This window comes from Mandrillus leucophaeus, unplaced genomic scaffold (assembly GCF_000951045.1).
Source record: "Mandrillus leucophaeus isolate KB7577 unplaced genomic scaffold, Mleu.le_1.0 Scaffold798, whole genome shotgun sequence".
Taxonomy (NCBI): domain Eukaryota; kingdom Metazoa; phylum Chordata; class Mammalia; order Primates; family Cercopithecidae; genus Mandrillus; species Mandrillus leucophaeus.
The window spans coordinates 2,290,219-2,308,788 of NW_012108674.1; the positions used below are offsets into that span (position 1 = coordinate 2,290,219).

The following is an 18,570-nucleotide window of genomic DNA, read 5'->3' on the forward strand; positions in this document are numbered from 1 at the left end:
TAGCTCATGTTTTTGTTTTCTTTTTTTTTTTTTTAATGACACCATGTTCCATGAAATAATTGAACCAAAAATCATAGTTCTGTTGTTTTGTTTCCCAGTTTGGCCTTAAAATCATTAACTCATTTCAAATATACAAGCCAGGGTTTTAAAAAGAGGATTAAATTAATATAAGAACTTCTGTTATTAACATTCTTCAGAAGTCAGTGGCTGTAACCAGAGTACAATAGTCTTTTGGTAAACCCCGCTTCCTGTCAAAAAGAAAATCATCAACATAATGGAAGAGTAAATCAGATGCACATTTTCTTGAAGACTGATTTCCCCTTCTCTTGTTTCTTTTTGCTGTTTAAACTGCCCCTCTGTCCTCACACCCAGGCCATGAATATTGTAGACCTCAGGATGACAGAAATCTTCCCTGTTTTGATTGCCACCTACTCTGATATTGTTTGGGGAGAATGACAGAAATATATTCTGGATTGGGGTTCCCATGGTGGTTACAGATTTGGTTTGTACTTAACCTTCGCCGTCAGATTGAGGAGATACCTCAGGATGCAGTTAGAAGCCAAACTCTTTTTCTTGAGGATAGAGGAACATACAACTCTACTACCACCAGTGACCTAATGAAGTGCTTCACATAAGGTCACCAAGGAGGTTTTCATTTCAAATTTATGACTTCACCCCAAATGCCCATATAATGCCATTTTCAAAGAGACATATAGTGAACAGGAAGTACCGTAATTGGACGTACAGTATCCTTTCAGGACCCAGGTCACATGAGATGTAAGTGGTTTTCTCTTGACTTCCTAGGGAGGAATGCAGTAGGCATGAACTGAATAGGGATAAAAGAGTAAAATTATTCAAAGAAATAGCCCCGAGGGAAAGTGGTGACAGGCCAAAAAAACAAAAACAAAAACAAAAAAAACCAGTGAGGGATTAGTTGAGTGTGTGTGCATGTGTGTGTGTGTGTTTCAGGACAAATACTTAACTAGTCAGTGAGTGTCATACAAACATGTTTAATTCCAGGCAGCTGAAGCCAGTATGCATTTCCAAGTAATGGTGGGAAATTTAGAGAGGTTGAATGGAAAACAACAACAACAACAACAACAAAACAGCTTGAAGTTGAATCTGGCTAATTAAAATAGTACATATCAAATTCTGAAATAAAAATTGACCATTATCTCGGTTTGAATTTGCAGCTCCTGGCTAAATACAAAAACTTGCAATGGGACAATGTACTGCGGCTGGACGAGGTGCAGGCTAAACTAGGGATTAGTCTAGAAGAAATGTTGTTGGTCACAGAAGATGCCCTTCATCCTGAACCCTATAACCCTGAGGAGATCTGTAGGTGTCTGGGAATTAGCCTGGAGGAACTCCGAACCCAAATCCTGAGTCCAAACACTCAAGATGGTGAGTTGGCTGCAGAAAGTAAGATATAGGTTATTCCCTCACTCACAGCTGGGAGGTTTCAGCTTCTCCACTGGTTTTACAGCATACTTGAGGGAATTTGGAAACTGTGTTTCAGCAAGCTTAATTATTTAGAATCTTAGCTTCATAAATGTATTCATTCATTCATACATTTTCATTCATTCATTCATTCATTCATCACTATGCTGGGTAGGTAAGGGTGAATGAGACATGATTCCTGTCTTCCAGGGGCTTATAATTCAGTAAGCTTCTCTTTTTTATCTTTTTTTTCCCTTATCCATTTTTTTCTGGTTGTTATGCTACTTGTATAAAAAATGGACTAGGTTAGAGAACTGCTCTAACTCTGTGAAACAATGCTCAGAACACTATAAAGTGTTCACTTCTTAGGTTGAAACTTGTGGCCCACTTTAGTGTGGAAGCTTATTTCTATTTGTGGTCTGCTTTCAGTTAATTTTATTTTTATACCAGTAACATCAGAAACTGAGATGAAGGCCAGGTAAATGTTGCAGGCACAGGATGGAGTCTTGGGCTGGCTGTTCCTCTTAGACTAAAGGTTATCTAATGGTGAGAAATCAGTACTGGGGGCAAGGACATCTAGTTAAGATCCAGTTGCCCTTAGTGGAGGGTTATGGGGGATAAGTAGGAGATTAACACAAACATCAGCCTCAGGGCCCCATTTCTGTCTCATTCAGTTCAGTTCTACAACTGATCGTTGAGTTGCTACTGTGGATTTACCTACAAAGTAATTTCTTAAAGGTTTCATGTACTGAAAACTTTGGGATGAGATAAGGGAATCATTTGGAAGCAGGGATTGGGTTTTAGCTTCTAACACTGTCGATCCAATTTAATTTGATGAAGCTTGATTGAGTCTTTAGAACCAGTATAAGCAAACTATGGCCTACTGGCCAAATCAGGCCTGCCGTCTGTTTTTATGAAATAAACTTTTACTAGAACATGGCCATGTATTAGCTGTGGCTGCCTTTGCACTATAAGAGTTGAGTAGTTGCAATAGAGATTGAATAGTCCACAAAACCTAAAATATTTAATATCTGGTTCTTTGCAGAAAATGTTTCCTGGCTCTCATTCCAGAAAGGCAGTAGACTAAAGTTTACCTCAGTTTTGCCATGAAAATAGGCATAACAGGGTTATGATGTTAAGATGTTATATAAGATATAAGGTTAAGATGCTTCTCTTATGAGAATAATCTGTATAATGTGCTAAGAATAATGCCTGGTAGTGGAGGTACTAATAGAGTGATGAATGTGGTGATGGAGTTGTATTTGGGTCTAGGGAGACCAGAAAACAAAGAAGACAAAGCCATCTTAAGGCTGGGTGCAGGGGCTCATGCCTGTAATTCCAGCACTTTGGGAGGCCGAGGTGGGTGGATCACTTGAGGCCAGGAGTTTGAGATCAGCCTGGCCAACATAGTAAAACCCTGTCTCTACCAGAAACACAAAAATAAGCCAGGCATGGTAGCAAGCACCTGTAATCCCAGCTACTCAGGTGACTGAGGCATGAGAATTTTTTGAATCCAGGAAACAGAGGTTGCAGTGAGCTGACATTGTGCCACTGCACTCCAGGGTGAGACACTGTCTCAAATAAATAAATAAGTAAATAAATAAGCAAGCCAGCCAGCTTAACTAAGGAGTTAGCAACCAGCCAAAAATTAAATAATAAATAAATATTTCCTAGGTAGGCAAACAGTCAAAAAGAATTCCAGTCTGACCAAACAGTAGATACAGAGGCAGAAAGAAGTGAGAGAAGATTATATGTCCAGAGAACTACAGATAGTTGAGTGTTTCTTGAAAATAATGTACACAGTAGAGAATGATATGGTATCAGGCCAAGGTTGTAGACAGACCCAGATCACCAAAGGGCTTATTAAATAATTGTGTGTGTGTGTGTTGTATAGGTAATGTGGGAGGTAATCAATATTTATTGAATGAAGAAGTTGGGTAAGGTATTGGATAGGGAGAGGTTCAGGGGAATAGCCTTTCTCCTTTGACCTAAGATATTGATTTCTTTAACAAATATGTATTGACTTCTGTGGACTGGAAATTGTGCTAGATGCTGGGATGCAAAGATAAGCAGGACACAGTCTCTACTTTATAGCGACTTAGTGTCTAATTGGGGGAGAGTGCCATACAACAATCACAATAAATAATACCTGCTATAATAAAGGTATTTATCAAGAACCCTAAAAGTATGGAGGGAAAAGTGCCTCAGGTCCTGTAGATGGTGGTTCCATTTTGAGCTGCATCCTTAGAGAAGTTATGAATTTCCTAGACTTAGAGAGATGACTAGCCATTCCAGGCAGAGAGTAGAGCTTGAATGAAGACAAAGTAGCACAAGGAGTGGAGTACTGAAGAACATGCACCAAGAGGTATTGTGTGCAGTATGAGTTGGAGGACAAAAAGACTGTGTAAAAGGATGCCAATTAGGGAACTATTGCTCTATACTCTATACTGAATGAGAAGAGCCTGAAGTAGGGTAGATTGCTCAACTGGTAGATTCTCAAGACTATAAAATGGAATTCAGTTGCATTTGGCAATTGCTGGTATCTAGGAGTGAAGGAAAGAAGAAAGGGAAGAAGGAAGGGAAGGAGGGAGAGGAAGAAGGAAGGAAGGGAAGAAGAAAAGAAATATAAGGTAAATAGGTCCAAGGTATGGATAACTGGGAACGTTAGGAAATTATAGTGTCGAAGTGATTTTGGCAGTAAGATGACAAGCTTGTTTCTCTCTCTCTCTCTATAGATAGATAGATAGATAGATAGATAGATAGATAGATAGATAGATAGACAGACAGACAGACAGATAGATAGATAGATAGATAGATAGATAGATAGATAGATAGATAGATAGATAGATAGATTTATCTATCTATCTATCATTGAATTTGTCCGGTGTGATAGCAAGATATCTAAATAGAGATGTAAAACAGGTAAAGATCCAAATGATATAGTAGTTAGATTTGGGAGTTATTGTTGAAAAGGTAAGAAAGTCTTAATAGACATTGAAAATGTTGACTTTCAAATGATCTTAAGAGTCATTTCATGGTGTCACTTAGTTCAGAAGCCTTCAGAGGCTTACCATTACCTAATTGCCTGAACTCTTCTGGTCCTGTCTTAACTACGTTCTGTCCTGTGTCCCTTTGGAGCCCATATGTGCCCGTGTGGACAGTGTTACCTTGGTTGGGCCATTCCACTTACTAATTGGAAGCTTCATCTTCCCTCTGGGCTTTTAATCCTAAACACCACTGTGCTTTTATAAATGAATTTTCTCCCTTTTCTGAAATGCAGTTTCTACCTGTCTTAAAAGCTTAATGTAATTCTTATCTTTTGCTTATACTTCTTAATCCACAACCTATTCTCTTTCTCTGTATCCATCTTCCTTTCTTTCTACATCTGCCTGTCTTTCCTTCCCTTCTTTTAGAATTTTTTTGAATAAGTAAATTTCCCAGAATGCTTTAGAAAATACAAAGAGCAATTTGCTTATCATACAACATGTATTTCTGTCTCTCTGCCTCTCTTTCTATGTATATATTCATAAGCTTTTCCCCCTGAAGAATAATGACTTCACAGTTTTTATTAAAATGAGGCATGCTTCATCTTCTTTTTTTCCAGAACTTTTTTTTATTTTCTTTTTCAACTTAATTTTAGGTTCAGGGCATACACATGTAGGTTTCTTACATGTATAAATTGCATGTTTCTGGGGTTTGGTGTACACATGATTTTGTCACCCAGGTAGTGAGCATAGTATCCAAAGGGTAGTTTTTTTGACTCTCACTCTCCTCCCACTCACCATCCTCAGTTAGGCCCTGGTGTGTATTTTTCCTCTCTTTGTCACCATATGTACTCAGTGTTTACCTCCTACTTACAATTGAGAACATATGGTATTTTTTCTGTTCCTGCCTTAATTTGTTTAGGATAATGTCCTCCAGCTGTATCCATGTTGCTACATAGGACATTATTTCATTCCTTTTTATGGCAGCATAGTATTCCACAGTGTATTTGCACCAGATTGTCTTTATCCAGTCAACCATTGGGCATCTAGTTTGATTCCATGTCTTTGCTATTGTGAATAGTGCTGCAGTGAATATATAAGTGCTTGTGTCTTTTTTTTTTTTTTTTTTTTTTTTTGGAAAGAGTCTCACTCTGTTGCCTGGACTGGTATGCAGTGGTGTGATCTTGGCTCACTGCAGCCTCCGCCTCCGTGGTTCAAGAGATTCTCCTGCCTCAGCCTTCTGAGTAGCCGGGATTACAGGCACCCGCCATGACGCCCAGCTAATTTTTTGTATTTTTAGTAGAGACAGGGTTTCACCATGTTGGCCAGGCTGGTCTAGAACTCCTGACCTCGTGATTTGCCTGCCTTGGCCTCCCAAAGTGTCAGGATTACAGGCGTGAGCCACCACGCCCGGCCACATGTGTCTTTTTGGTAGAATGATTTATATTCATTTGGGTATATACCCAGTAAAGGGATTGCTGAGTTGAATGGTAGTTCTGTTTTAAGTTCTGTGAGAAATCTCCAAACTGTTTTCCACAATGGCTGAATTAATTTACATTCTCACCAGCAGTGTATAAGCATTCCCTTTTCTTGGCAAACTTGGCAACATCTGTTATTTTATGACTTTAGTAATAGCCATTCTGACTGGTGTGAGATGATATCTCATTATGGTTTTAATTTGCATTTCTGTAATGATTAGTGATGTTGAGCATTTTTTTAATATGCTTGTTGGCCATGTGTATGTCTTCTTTTGAGAAGTATCTGTCCATGTCCTTTGCCCATTTTTTAATGGAGTTATTTGTTTCTTGCTTGTTGATTGGTTTATAATTTTTATAGATTCTGGATATTAGACATTTGTAAGATGCATAGTTTGCAAAAATTTTATCCTATTCTGTAGGTTGTCTGTTTACTCTGTTGACAGTTTCTTTTGCTGTACAGAAGCTCTTTAGTTTAGGTCCCACTTGTCAATTTTTGTTTTTGTTGCAATTGCTTTTGGAGATTTCATCATGAAATCTTTGTCAAGGTCTATGTTCAGAACAGAATATACTGGCTTTTTTTTTTCTAGGATTTTTATAGTTTTAAGTCTTACATTTAAGTTTTTAATCTATCTTGAGTTGATTTTTGTATATGGTAAAAGGAAGGGGTCCAGTTTCCATTTTCTATGTATGAATAGCCAGTTATCTCAGTACCATTTATTGAATAGGGAGTCATTTCTCCATTGCTTATTTTTGTTGACTTTGTCAAAGATCAGATGGCTGTAGGTGTATAGATTTATTTCTGAGTTTTCTATTCTGTTGCATCAGTCTATGTGTCTGTTGTTTTATGCTGTTTTGGTTACTGTAGCCTTGTAGTATAGTTTAAAGTTGAGTGGTGTAATGGCTCTGTTCTTTTTCCTTAGGATTGCTTTGGCTATTTGGGCCCGTTTTTGATTTGAGTTTTTGAATTTTTTTTCTAATTCTGTGAAAAATGACATTGGTAGTTTGATAGGAAAAGCATTGAATCTGTAAATTGCTTTGGGAAGTGTGGCCATTTTGATAATATTGATTCTTCCAACCCATGATCATGGAGTGTTTTCCTGTTTGTTTGTGTTGTCTCTGGTTTCTTTCAGCCATGTTTTGTAATTCTTCTTGGAGAGATCTTTCACCTCCTTGGTTAGCTATATTCCTAAGTATTTCATTCTTTTTGTGGCTATTGTGAATGGTATTGTGTTCTTGATTTGGCTCTTAGCTTGGACATTACTGGTGTATGAAAATACTGCTGATTTTTGTACATGGATTTTGTATTCTGAAACTTTACTGAAGTTATTTGTCAGTTCCACAAGCCTTTGGGCAGAGACCATGGGGTTTTCTAGCTATAGTATCATATTGTCAGTGTAGAGAGATAGTTTGACTTCCTATTTTCCTACCTGGATGCCTTTTATTTCTTTCTCTTGCCTGATTGCTGTGGCTAGGACTTCCAATACTATGTTGAATAGGTGAGAATGAGAATCCTTTTTTGTTCTGGTTCTCAGGGGAATGTCTCTAGCTTTTGCCTGTTCAGTATGATGTTGACTGTGGGTTTATTATAGATGGCTCTCATTATTTTGAGGTATGTTCCTTTGATGCCCAGTTTGTTGGTAGTTTTTAACATAAAGAGTTCTTGAATTTTATTGAAAGTCTTTTTATTTCTATTGAGATGATCATATGGTTTTTGTTTTTAATTCTGTTCATGTGGCAAATCACACTTATTGATTCGCCTATGTTGAACTAACCTTGCATCCAAGGAATGAAGGCGGCTTGATCATGGTGGACCTGCTTTGTGATGTGCTGCTGGATTCAGTTTCCTAGTTTTTGCTGAGTAGTGTTGCATCTATATTCATCAGGGATATTGACCTGAAGTTTTCTTTTTTTGTTGTGTCTTTGCCAGGTTTTGGTATCAGAATCATGCTAGCCTCAAAGAATGAGTTAGGCAGGTGTCCCTCCTCTTCAATTTTTGGAAATAATTCCAGTAGGATTGGTAACAGGTCTTCTTTATATGTTTGGTAGAATTTGACTGTGAATCCATCTGCTCCAGGGGTTTTTCTGGTTGGTAGGTTTTTTATTGCAGATTCAATTTTAGAACTTTTTATTTGTCTGTTCAGGAATTCAGTTTCTTCCTGGTTCAGTCTTGGGAGGTTTTAGGGTCCCAGGAGTTTATCCATTTCTTTTAGGTTTTCCAGTTTGAGTGCACAGAGGTGTCTGCTATAGTGTCTGAGGGTTTTTTGTATTTCTCTGAGGTCAGTGGCAATATCACCTTTGTCATTTCTGATTATGTTTATTTGGATCTTCTCCCTTTTTTCTTTATTAATCTAGGCAGCAGTCTGTCAATCTTATTTATTCAATCAAAGGACTAGTTTTGGTTTTGTTGATCTTTTGTGTGGATTTTTATGTCTCAATTTCATTTGGTTCAGCTCTGATTTTGGTTGTTTACTTTCTTCTGCTAGCTTTGTGGTTGGTTTGCTATTGTTTTCCTAGTTCCTTTAGGTGTGATGTTTGGTTATTAATTTGAGATCTTTTTAATGTTTTGATGTAGGTGTTTAGTGCTATAAACTTTCCTCTTAACACTACGTTAGCTGTGTCTTACAAATTCTGATATATTTTTGTTTTCATTAGTTTTACGGAATTAATTTCATTGCCTTAATATCCTTCTTTACCTAAAAGTTATTCAGGAGCAAGTTGTTTAGTTTTCATGGAATTGTATGGTTTTGAGAAATCTTCTTGATATTGCATTCTTCTTTGTTGATTGATTGATTTATTTATTTATTGTGCTGTAGTCTGAGAGCATGATTGTTATGATTTTTTTTTTTTATTTGTTGAGAATTACTTTATGGCTGGGCATGTGGTCAGTCTTATAATATGTGCCATGTGCAGATGAGAAGAATGTATATTCTGTTGTTGGGTGGAGTATTCTGTAGATATCTGTTAGGTCCATTTGGTCAAGTGCTAAGTTTAAGTCCCTAATATCTTTGTTAGTTTTCTGCCTGGATCATCTGAGTAGGGTGTTAATGTCTCCTACTATTATTGTTTGGTTATCTAAGTCTCTTTGTGGGTCTCTAAGAACTTGGTTTTATAAATCTGGGTGCTCTAATGTTGGGTGAATATATATTTAGGACAGTTAAGTCATCTTGCTGAATTGAACCCTTTATCATTATGTAATGCCAATTTTTGACCTTTTTGATCATTGTTAGCTTAAAGTCTGTTTTGTCTGAAATAAGAATAGCAACCCCTGCTCTTTTGTCTTCTGTTTGCTTGATAGATCTTTCTCCATCCCTTTACTTCAAGCCTACAGGTGTCATTGCATGTGAGAGGAGTCTCTTGAAGACACCACACAGTTGGTTCTTGCTTCTTGATCCAACTCATCACTCTGTGTCTTTTAAGTGGGGCATTTAGCCTGTTTAAATTCCAAGCTAATATTGACATGTGAGGGTCTGATCTTGTCATCGCTTTGTTAGCTGGTTTTTTGGTAGAATTGATTATATAATTGGCTATGTCCCCACCCAAACCTTATCTTGAATTTTAGTTCCCATAATCCCCACATGTCATGGGAGAGATCCTGGGAGGTAATTGAATCATGGGGCCAGTTATCCCCATGCTGCTGTTTTCATGATTGTGAGTGAGTTCTCTTGAGAACTGATGGTTTTATAAGGGGCTTTTCCACCATTCACTTGGCACTTCTCCTTGCTGCCGCCATGTGAAGAAGGACATTTTGCTTCTCATTCCGCCATGATTGTTAGTTCCTGAGGCTTCCCCAGTCATGCAGAACTATGTCAATTAAACCTCTTTCCTTTATAAATTGCTCAGTCTCTGGTATGTCCTTATTGGCAGCATGAGAACGGACTAATTCAATAGTGTTGGTGGGCTGTGTACTTAAGTGTGTTTTGTGGTGGAAGGTACCAGTTTTTTGTTTCCATGTTTAACACTTCCTTAAGGATCTTTTGTAAGGCAGGTCTGATGGTCATGAATTCCCTTAGCCTTTGATGGTCTTAAAAGGATTTTATTTCTTCTTCACTTACGAAACTTAGTTTGTCTGGATATGAAACTCTTGGTTGGAATTTCTTTTTTTTAAGGATGTTGACTTTGAGGTGACAGTGTAGGGAGAGATGTTCAAATCAAGCTGTGGCTTGAAGCTTCTGTTAAACCAGCCAGACTTCCAAAGGCCCATGTGCAGTTCTTATTTTCTGTTTCCAAATTTCTAATAATTAGATATAGAAATGCTCAGTGGCCATTCAAATTAAACACACACAAAGCAAAATCCTTCAATCCTTTAGATGTTGTTTAGAAATTGTTTAGGAATAGTTTCAGGATTATTTGCCAGGCCTTACCCACAGGTAGGAATTGTCTAAGGGTATGGTAGAGTGGTCTGGAGTCTTGGAGCCTCAGAGGCTAGACGTAATTGGGAGGGATGTTTCCTATGGTGTGACCCAAGAGGAAAATGTGAAGCTAGGGCCAGGGCAAGGAGAGTTAGGCACGTGTATCACGCACATAACTCAAGAACACACATTGGCAGACAGAAGAATTTGTGAGGAAGTAAATAGACAGTAAAGTAGAGAGAATGGGTCAGGTAGTTTAGATTCTAGCTTTAAAAAAAAAGGAATTTGTTGGGAGCATTTCTTTTGGGAGTGTCCAAACTGCTCTGGGTTGGGGTGGCCCAGCTGCTTAGCCACACTGTGCTGGGGTAGACCCAAATTTCATTACTTCAGTTACCAACTTTGCCTGTGACCACATGCTGACAAAGTGCTGGTCAGTTCTTGACTCATTTGTTTGCCTTGTATGATCTCCAGAGTCATGGGTGATAATCATGGTTTTTAATAAAGAACAAAGCCCTGACATAGATTGCTCTTTAGGAAGACATTAGAGTCAATGGTAAAGAAAAAAAGAACAAAACAACTTGTTATACCTTTTATAGTTCCCACATGACCCTTTACACATACCATCTAATTTGAATCTCACACCAACCCTGGGGCACAGGGTTATCAGCATGAAGAAACTGAGGTAAGAGAATTTAGTGATTTGTCAGGACCACATGGGTGGTATGAGCTGGAGCCAGATCCCAAATCCTAGTCTTCTAACTTAATCCAATACTTTTTCTGCCATCACTTTTTAAATTCTGGCACACTTACAAGCTGCCCTTACCAATCCTGCACCAGTTACGGGAGGTGATATCTAATTTTGACTTTGCTTGGCTCTAATTTTTTCTTGAGACTAAGCAGTAGTGATAAAGATAGGTAGCTTTATGTCCAAAGAGTTTCTTTTATGGCTTTTTCCCATTCTAGTGTTTTGGCCTTAGAAGAGATAAGACTGTGTGGCATCTAGAAGCTTGCTTTATTTAGGGAACAACTCAACTTGGCCATAATATGCATAAGCTGTTGTGTTCTAGAAGAGCCATGAGAAGTGCTATGGAATTTTCACATTTAATAAAAATGCAGTTCTCATAGATTATCTTGGTTAAGTCTAAGAAGAGTAGTTTGTTTTTATCTAACAAAAAGTATAAAGGTGCTTCACAATGTAAAAAGGGTCAGTTGTTTAGTAATTTAAATGTCCATTAAGGGTTTTCAATTTTGAAGAAAATTGATTTAAATGTAGCTTATAAGGTATCAAGCACTAAAAACTCTGTGATCTCAACAGATTCCATTGTTCTTCTTGTATATGTTTTGGAAGAAAAGTTTTCCATAAAAAGCTAGATGAAACTCCAAAGGAAATTATAGACCCTTCTAGAGTTTACAGATGTTGGTTGAACAGAAATCCTTAAAATCTGTGAGATGGACTTCTAATGAGAAAGCCAATAAAATGGGTGCTTTGGTTTTGTCTGTTGTTTCTGTTTTTATAAGATGAAATAATAGACTGTTGTAAAACAAAGTATAAAAGAATAAATTAAATAATAATGATTTTTCTTCCACACAAAAGATATTATGCTTTAAGTTGTTTTGGAAGTCAAGTTTGCAGAAAATTTGCTTTCATTAGTCCTTTTTTGTTTCTCTCTCTGCCTGGTCACTTCTTTTTGCCCATCAGCTTCTATTGACTTCTCAGTTGTCTGGCTATGGAGGACAGGTTCATGCCAGGAGTAAAGGTTCCTACCTTGTTTCCTCGCAAAAACAATGGCCTTACCTGATATCGCAGATAACCGGGGAATTCTACTTCCTCTTTCAGATGTGTGCCTGATATGTCCCTATTCATTGGTTCACCTTCCCCCTTCAAAACTAAAAATGAATGTGAACATACCTTATTAAGTAGGATATTTAAAGGCACGGCATCATAAAACTTTCAACTTCTGTAGGAAACGCCTAGGATATGTGTTGGAATCACACCAGTGATTTGTGTTGTGTGTTGGTCAGCTTCTCAGCCACTGGTAGGTAGGTCAGTACTCACAGTGTGCCTCTTGTCCCACAAGGATAATGGTGGCATGGTTCTGGCTTCTGAGGCCAGCAGAGAAGTAACAATGTACATGAACTGCCGTGGCACCAGCTGCTCCTATGTAGACCTTTGAGGCATAAAAAACACATGTATCTCATCATTCTTAGTATATTTACTTATTTGCTCATTCTCCCTGTATGTACCTGGTTTCCTGACCCTGCTAACTATCTTCTTCACCACAGCTGCCTCCTTGGCCTTGGCATCACTGGCCCCCTTGGTTTCCTCAGCTCTGACCACCACCTTGGTCCAGCCTTGTGGGCCTCTTTGTTTCTGACCTTGTATTTCCTGTACACCTCCTCAGCCCCAGCTGCTTCTTTGGCTGTAGTCTTGCTGGTCTTCTCATTTGTGGCTGCCTCAAGGGGAAGGAAGGGAAGAAAAGGAAAGGAAAATGTATAATTTCTAAACTTGTAAATATATGTATTTAAGTCTAAGGAAATGTTACCCAGTATGCCCTTTGCTTAAATTTATCATGGATGTATCTCTGTCTTTCAGGAGTGAAATTATCAAAGGATCAGCTGTGAAGTTATTAGATACTATGTTTTGAGTAGAATGAGGCTTCTGCAGATATAAGGACATCTCATTGTCTCCTCTGTCACTCCTCTGCTGGTTTGGAAACATCTATAGGAAAGCATCTTCTATAGTCATCATCTACCTAAGAGGCCAACATCTTGCCATCCTATTTTCCTTTTTTGCTACTTATGCTTTCATTTTTACATTTTGTAGGTTTTCGCATAAGTAAATGTTCTCTTTGTATACAAAGCAGCTTTTCTTATGGTGAAATTCATTTATTTTGGTCAAAGTGATTCTCCTGTATTGGTAAGTTCAAACTGATTGTGCTTCAGTAACAAACAATTTCAAAGTCTCAGTGGCTTGACCAAACAAAAGTATATTTCTTACTCACTCTGTATATCTGACATAAGTTAGCGACAGAGTTCATTCATCTAAGACACTTATGGAGCTAGGCTCAGAGGGCTCCATCTCAACACGTTTGTCCATAATCATTGTGGCAGGAGGAAGGTAATGTTGTTAATTGCTCTCTGGCTCTTAACAATGAGCATCACCCTGATGCTCATTTGATTGGCCAAAGCAAGTCAGATGGATGTGATGAACTTCAGTGAGGGTGAGGAAGTACAGTCTTAATATGTGTGAGGAGAGCTGGAATATTTGGAAGCAGCCTGATGACAACTATACTTTCCCATGTTGAGTGGCTATGAGTCTCATCCCATCAAATCTTAGTGAACCAGTGAGAACCAATTTACTTTCTCATATACAATTATGAAGTTGACATTCTTTCCAAACATCTGGGACAATGAATATTGCTCTTGATCAAATTTCAAGTTATTTTCATTTAAGAATTAGACAAACATACTGTGATCTCTTTTTATGTTGCACATTTCTCTTATACTGGCATGTTATCTGCACGTAATCTGGTGAAAGCTTACTTGGTAATGATGGCTCGTCACTTTCTTCCCTGTCTTGCAGAATTCATGGTCTCTTCAGGAGCCAGTCATTCTAACATCCTAGTTCAAGAAAACATCTCCTTCTGTTTATTAGTTGTTCAATTTCTGTAGTCCTCTTTCAAAGTACTTAGCTTCAGGTGGAAGAAAGTTTCCTAATAATTTCTAAATTAGAAATTGTATGCTACTTTCTACCTACTGTGCCATTTGTTTCCATGAGAGTCAGCTGAGGTGAGTAACTGTGAATGCATCTAGTGGCTTAAGCAGGTTATTGCCAAATATCAATAGTAATGACAACAAAAATAATGACCTATTATATGTGTATAGATACTAGCAGTTTAACTATATGAGATCTAACTTGATCATCATTCATGCTGCAGATTTCAGATGAAAATATGACAGGCCACCACTCTATATTCAGGGTAGAGATGCTCCATAGTTTTTTAGAAAATGTTTGAGGAAGATAGCTTCTTGTTTTGTCTTTAGAAAGGATTAGAATGGGAGAGACCACAAAGATTAACACCCTTAGTCCATTAGGACTTCTCTAATATTGGGAAACCCTTATTCTGTCAAGGGCCACTGATGGAACAGTAAAAAAGACCAGAGACCACCTACATCGGAAAGCAATATAATTTAGTCTTTTAATGAGAAGTTATAAAATATTCCAAGTAGAAGCAATATAAAAGTCTACTTAATTAACACAAGAAATAGCAAGATATATGCTTCATTTCTCTTATTTTAGCCTAAAAAGTGAAGGGGGACAGAGAGGATGAAGATCACAATGGAAAGAGTCATATGAATAAAGAAAACAGGAAAAAGAATCTGATAAAGGGGGGAAGGTTGCTTATGGAAAAGCACATAAACACAAATGCAGAGAAATCACAAACAAACACACCTGTATGCATTCACTTCCCAACTGGCTTCCAGAGAACTACATAAGCACATTTGTAATCATGGAGTGCTGTGAAGTAGCAGCATCTTGATTTATTCTTTCAGGGTATTGCCAGTTGTAGTGTAAACACCTTGAGAATAGGGACATCTCTAGATGTTTGTGAAAGTGAAAGATTTTTATCTTCTTAATGCTGCACGGCATTTTGGAAAGTTCAGGTATAGTGCAGGTGTATTGTCCTTCAATACTTGCCTTGAGGAAATTCAGAGAAGGGCCACATTTGGCACATGATTCAGAGCTCCCTCACTTTCAGTCCCTAGGTGGCTCTTCCTGTCCTGCTCCAGTGCCTGCCTTCCAAAAGCAAATTCCGGACAACAGCCTATGTAATCTAGTAGGGTCATTTCACATGCCAGATAACAAACTGTTGACATAATCTGGTCACCTGCTGCTTTTTCATCATATTGGGAAATAAATAACATAAGTAAATAGAGGTAGATTTTTATTCCTTTATCAGCAAATGTTTGACTGAGAACCAACTATTTAAGCACTGTGCTAGGTACTGTGTATTAGAATCAGTAAGGCCAGCATAATCCCTATTCTTACTTAATTTTGTGGGAAGACAACATTAAAACAATAACTAAAGTGTCCTGATAGAAATATGCTACTTATTTCACAGGTAGGCACTAATTTTTCTTTTGCCTCTCTTTTATCCTTTTTTATTCCCTTATATATTTTTCCTGTAATTCAATTAATACAAGAAATCTAGGACAAGATCTTATTCCCTTTCATGTAAAAAATACCAGGCCAGGCCAGCTCTAGGCAAGCATGACCACTGTTTCTCATAGTCCTTCTTGCAGCTCTGCATTGACCAAGATTCCCTCTTAACTCTCTAGGCTCCTTTTCAAATGGCTTGAAATTGTTTCCTCTTTTCATGTTTTCCAAGAATAAAGTTTTAGGAAAGTTCTGGAAAATTAATGGGAAAGTAATTCCCTGAAGAGAGTGAGACACAAAAATATGGCTTATCCAGGGAGCAGCTTCAGATTCTTCCCTTGCTAATAGGATGAGAGCAAAATGATGTGTATTGAGAACCTGCCATATTCAAGACACTCTATTAGGTTCCAAAGGGGCTATAAAGATATAAAGAGGGCACAGTCCCTGCCCTCCTAAAGCAATATATGGTAACTATAATTAGAAAGGAACACAAAGTAATTAAAATGTGCCGAGGTGGGAGATATGGATGCTTCTGACTTATGTTTTGTGAGAGTTTTGTAAAAGCGGTGGCATCCAGGCTGATACTGAAAGAGATGTGGGGATTGCAGAATCAGACTGGGTAGGATGCTGATGCAGTGTCTTCATTCTGGGACTCTGCATGCTGCCAGTGGACAGGCAATGATGGTGCAGGGCAGGCATCTCAAGTCAACGGGGAGAGGATAGTGTCACAACCATACCATTTGGGGGACTGTTGATGTGTCTTGATGAATTGAAATGTGGGGGCTTTCATTTGTTGGGCAATGGAAAAATATGCTAGATTTTGATGCAATGAAATATTCACAAATGCCACAATCAAAATGGCACTTCGGGAAATTTGTCATGGTATGTATGAGCAGGTTGATTAGAGGGGAGAGGCATACCAGTTAGAAGGTAGTGCAATGGTACAGACATGGGATGATAAGAATCCAAACTACAAAGGTAGAGAGTAGAATGGAAAGAAGAGAGTGATGGACTCTGTCTTGTAACGTGAATGACTCTGGACCTATTTACAGGAGCTTAGCATATGCCAGCGTGTAAAATGCAGGTGAGGGTGACTACAGTGGAGTGAGGCAACGGTTTTGATCAGAGGAGTAAAATGTACTGCGGAACAGACCTTGAAGGCTCTTGCTACTTTGAAAATCTGAGAAAGGGAAGCCATAAACACGAGAAGCACTGTTACTCTCCATAAAACAGTATTATGCTGTTGATTTTCAAATATTCACAAATGCTTTTTGGAATGTACTTTTCCATGGATTAGTGTGTTTTATGTTGAAAGTGCTTTTTTTTTCCCCACCAGCGGGTTTGCTTTTAAAATCAGGTAAAGATATTTTCCCTTTAAATGTAAAATGCTAATTTAATTTAGTCTTTGCTGCATGGGAATGGGATACTAATGTGGCTGAAAACAGCAGTTTATTTTATGTGGGTTTGACCATTTCAGAAGTTTAACATTTTTAAAAAATATTATTACTAGGAAAATAAATTTGAAACCACATTCCAACTTCAATGAGGATTATTCAAGTGTTTTTCAATTATATTGCTTAAATACTCCAAAGAGTCTTTGCCTCAGAGCACAGACTCCTTATTATGACTTTGCTACAAAGGAAAACAGGACTCTGTTCTGGGTTCTGAAGTGGTTTTCCCCATCTACCTCTGGATTGCTCTTCTTGGAGACCAACTCTTGGTTTAGCCTAGTGGAGCTTTCTATTTGTTAGAGAAATTGACCAGTAATGTGTGGTTATATGATTGTGCACAGCCAGCTACAGCCACAACTACTTTTAGCCCCTCACTCAAACAGTGGGAAAATATTCTGGGGTATGAAAGTCTCAGGAAGATTAATTATACACTTACATGATAAAGATTTCCAATTATCTCAGACCAGCATATTTATTCTTTATGATTAATTATCCCGAGATAGCCTTCATTTAAGGTAATAAAATATTCTTAAAATACTTACTACGTTTTAGCTTGATAGCTGAAAACAAATGCTCTGCATTCTTCTGTATTGACAAACCTTTATGCAGTTTGGTGATATGAGGCTACGTGGAGAAACTCGCTGCATAAAGAATGAGGGAGATGATGGTCCAGCTCTCCTTTGCAGTCATCAGACTGACGTCCAGAACTGCATTCAGGCCGGGGAACCACCCTTCAAGAAGGGCATACACAGACTAAAGTGTATTTGGAAGAATAAACAGGTGAAGGAGACTGGAAATTCAATCATGTTGGAACTTGGAAGGTTGCTCTGGAGAGAAGACTCAAATAGTTGTGGTATTTCACTGCTGCAGGGGGCAGGTAGCAGCTGCCATAGTTTTGGCTACCTAGCATCTGGGCCCCTTTTCCATCTCAGGGAAATATGCTATGTGTATGTTGGTGATGGGGAGGGTCTTGCATTCTATGGTAGAAGTTGAAGGGTCAGATTTGTCTGTTTTGAGTCACTTGACACTTGCATGTGGACAAGGGTACTAGGCTTCTTCTGGTGTCCAGGCACGTGCTTATGGCTGGGGCTTTGAGTCTAACAGGCATAGGTCAGTTGATAAAGTGTCTAAATTCCAATGTCACATCCAGACTGCTGTTGTGGAATGATGTTGGCAGTTCTTCACTGGCTGCTTCCCGTAGCTTCTAACCTCTTCCCACCTGGTTTCACGTTCTAATAGAGAATGGAAATATCTAATCCTAAAAGATTTTGTGAGCTTCTTAGTATCTTCAAAATAAGTTTCTCTTTTGCTTGAGGTAGTTGGTGTAGGTTTCTGTTGTTCACAAACAAGAATCCTGACTGATATAATTACTAAAAACATAATGATTTCTTATTTCTAACTGGAATTATTTTATTTTTTACTATTTAGTGAATTTTTTCTTTAATTTTTAGTTAACATATGATAATTGTACATATTTATAGGGTACAGAGTGATATTTCAATACAGGTATACAAATGTGTAATGATCAAATCAAGATAATTAGGCTATACATCACCTCAAACATTTAGCATGGCTTTGTGTTGGGAACATTCAGAATCCTCTTTTCTAGTTGCTTGTTTTTTGTTTTCGTTTTTGTTTTTGAGGTGGAGTTTCGTTCTTGTTGCCCAGGCTGGAGTGCAATGGCATGATCTTGGCTCACCGCAATCTCTG

At 38.1% G+C, this 18,570-nt stretch overlaps 1 protein-coding gene across 4 annotated transcripts in view; it reads left to right on the forward strand.

Moving 5' to 3' along the window:
- GALK2 (galactokinase 2) overlaps positions 1-18,570 on the forward strand; it is a 218,289-nt gene that overhangs the window by 140,521 nt on the left and 59,198 nt on the right. For all 4 annotated transcript variants that reach the window (XM_011967310.1, XM_011967308.1, XM_011967309.1 and 1 more), the window contains exon 8: positions 1,194-1,404. In XM_011967310.1, coding sequence (XP_011822700.1) covers positions 1,194-1,404 — 211 coding nt within the window. The remainder of the gene's footprint in view (positions 1-1,193; positions 1,405-18,570) is intronic.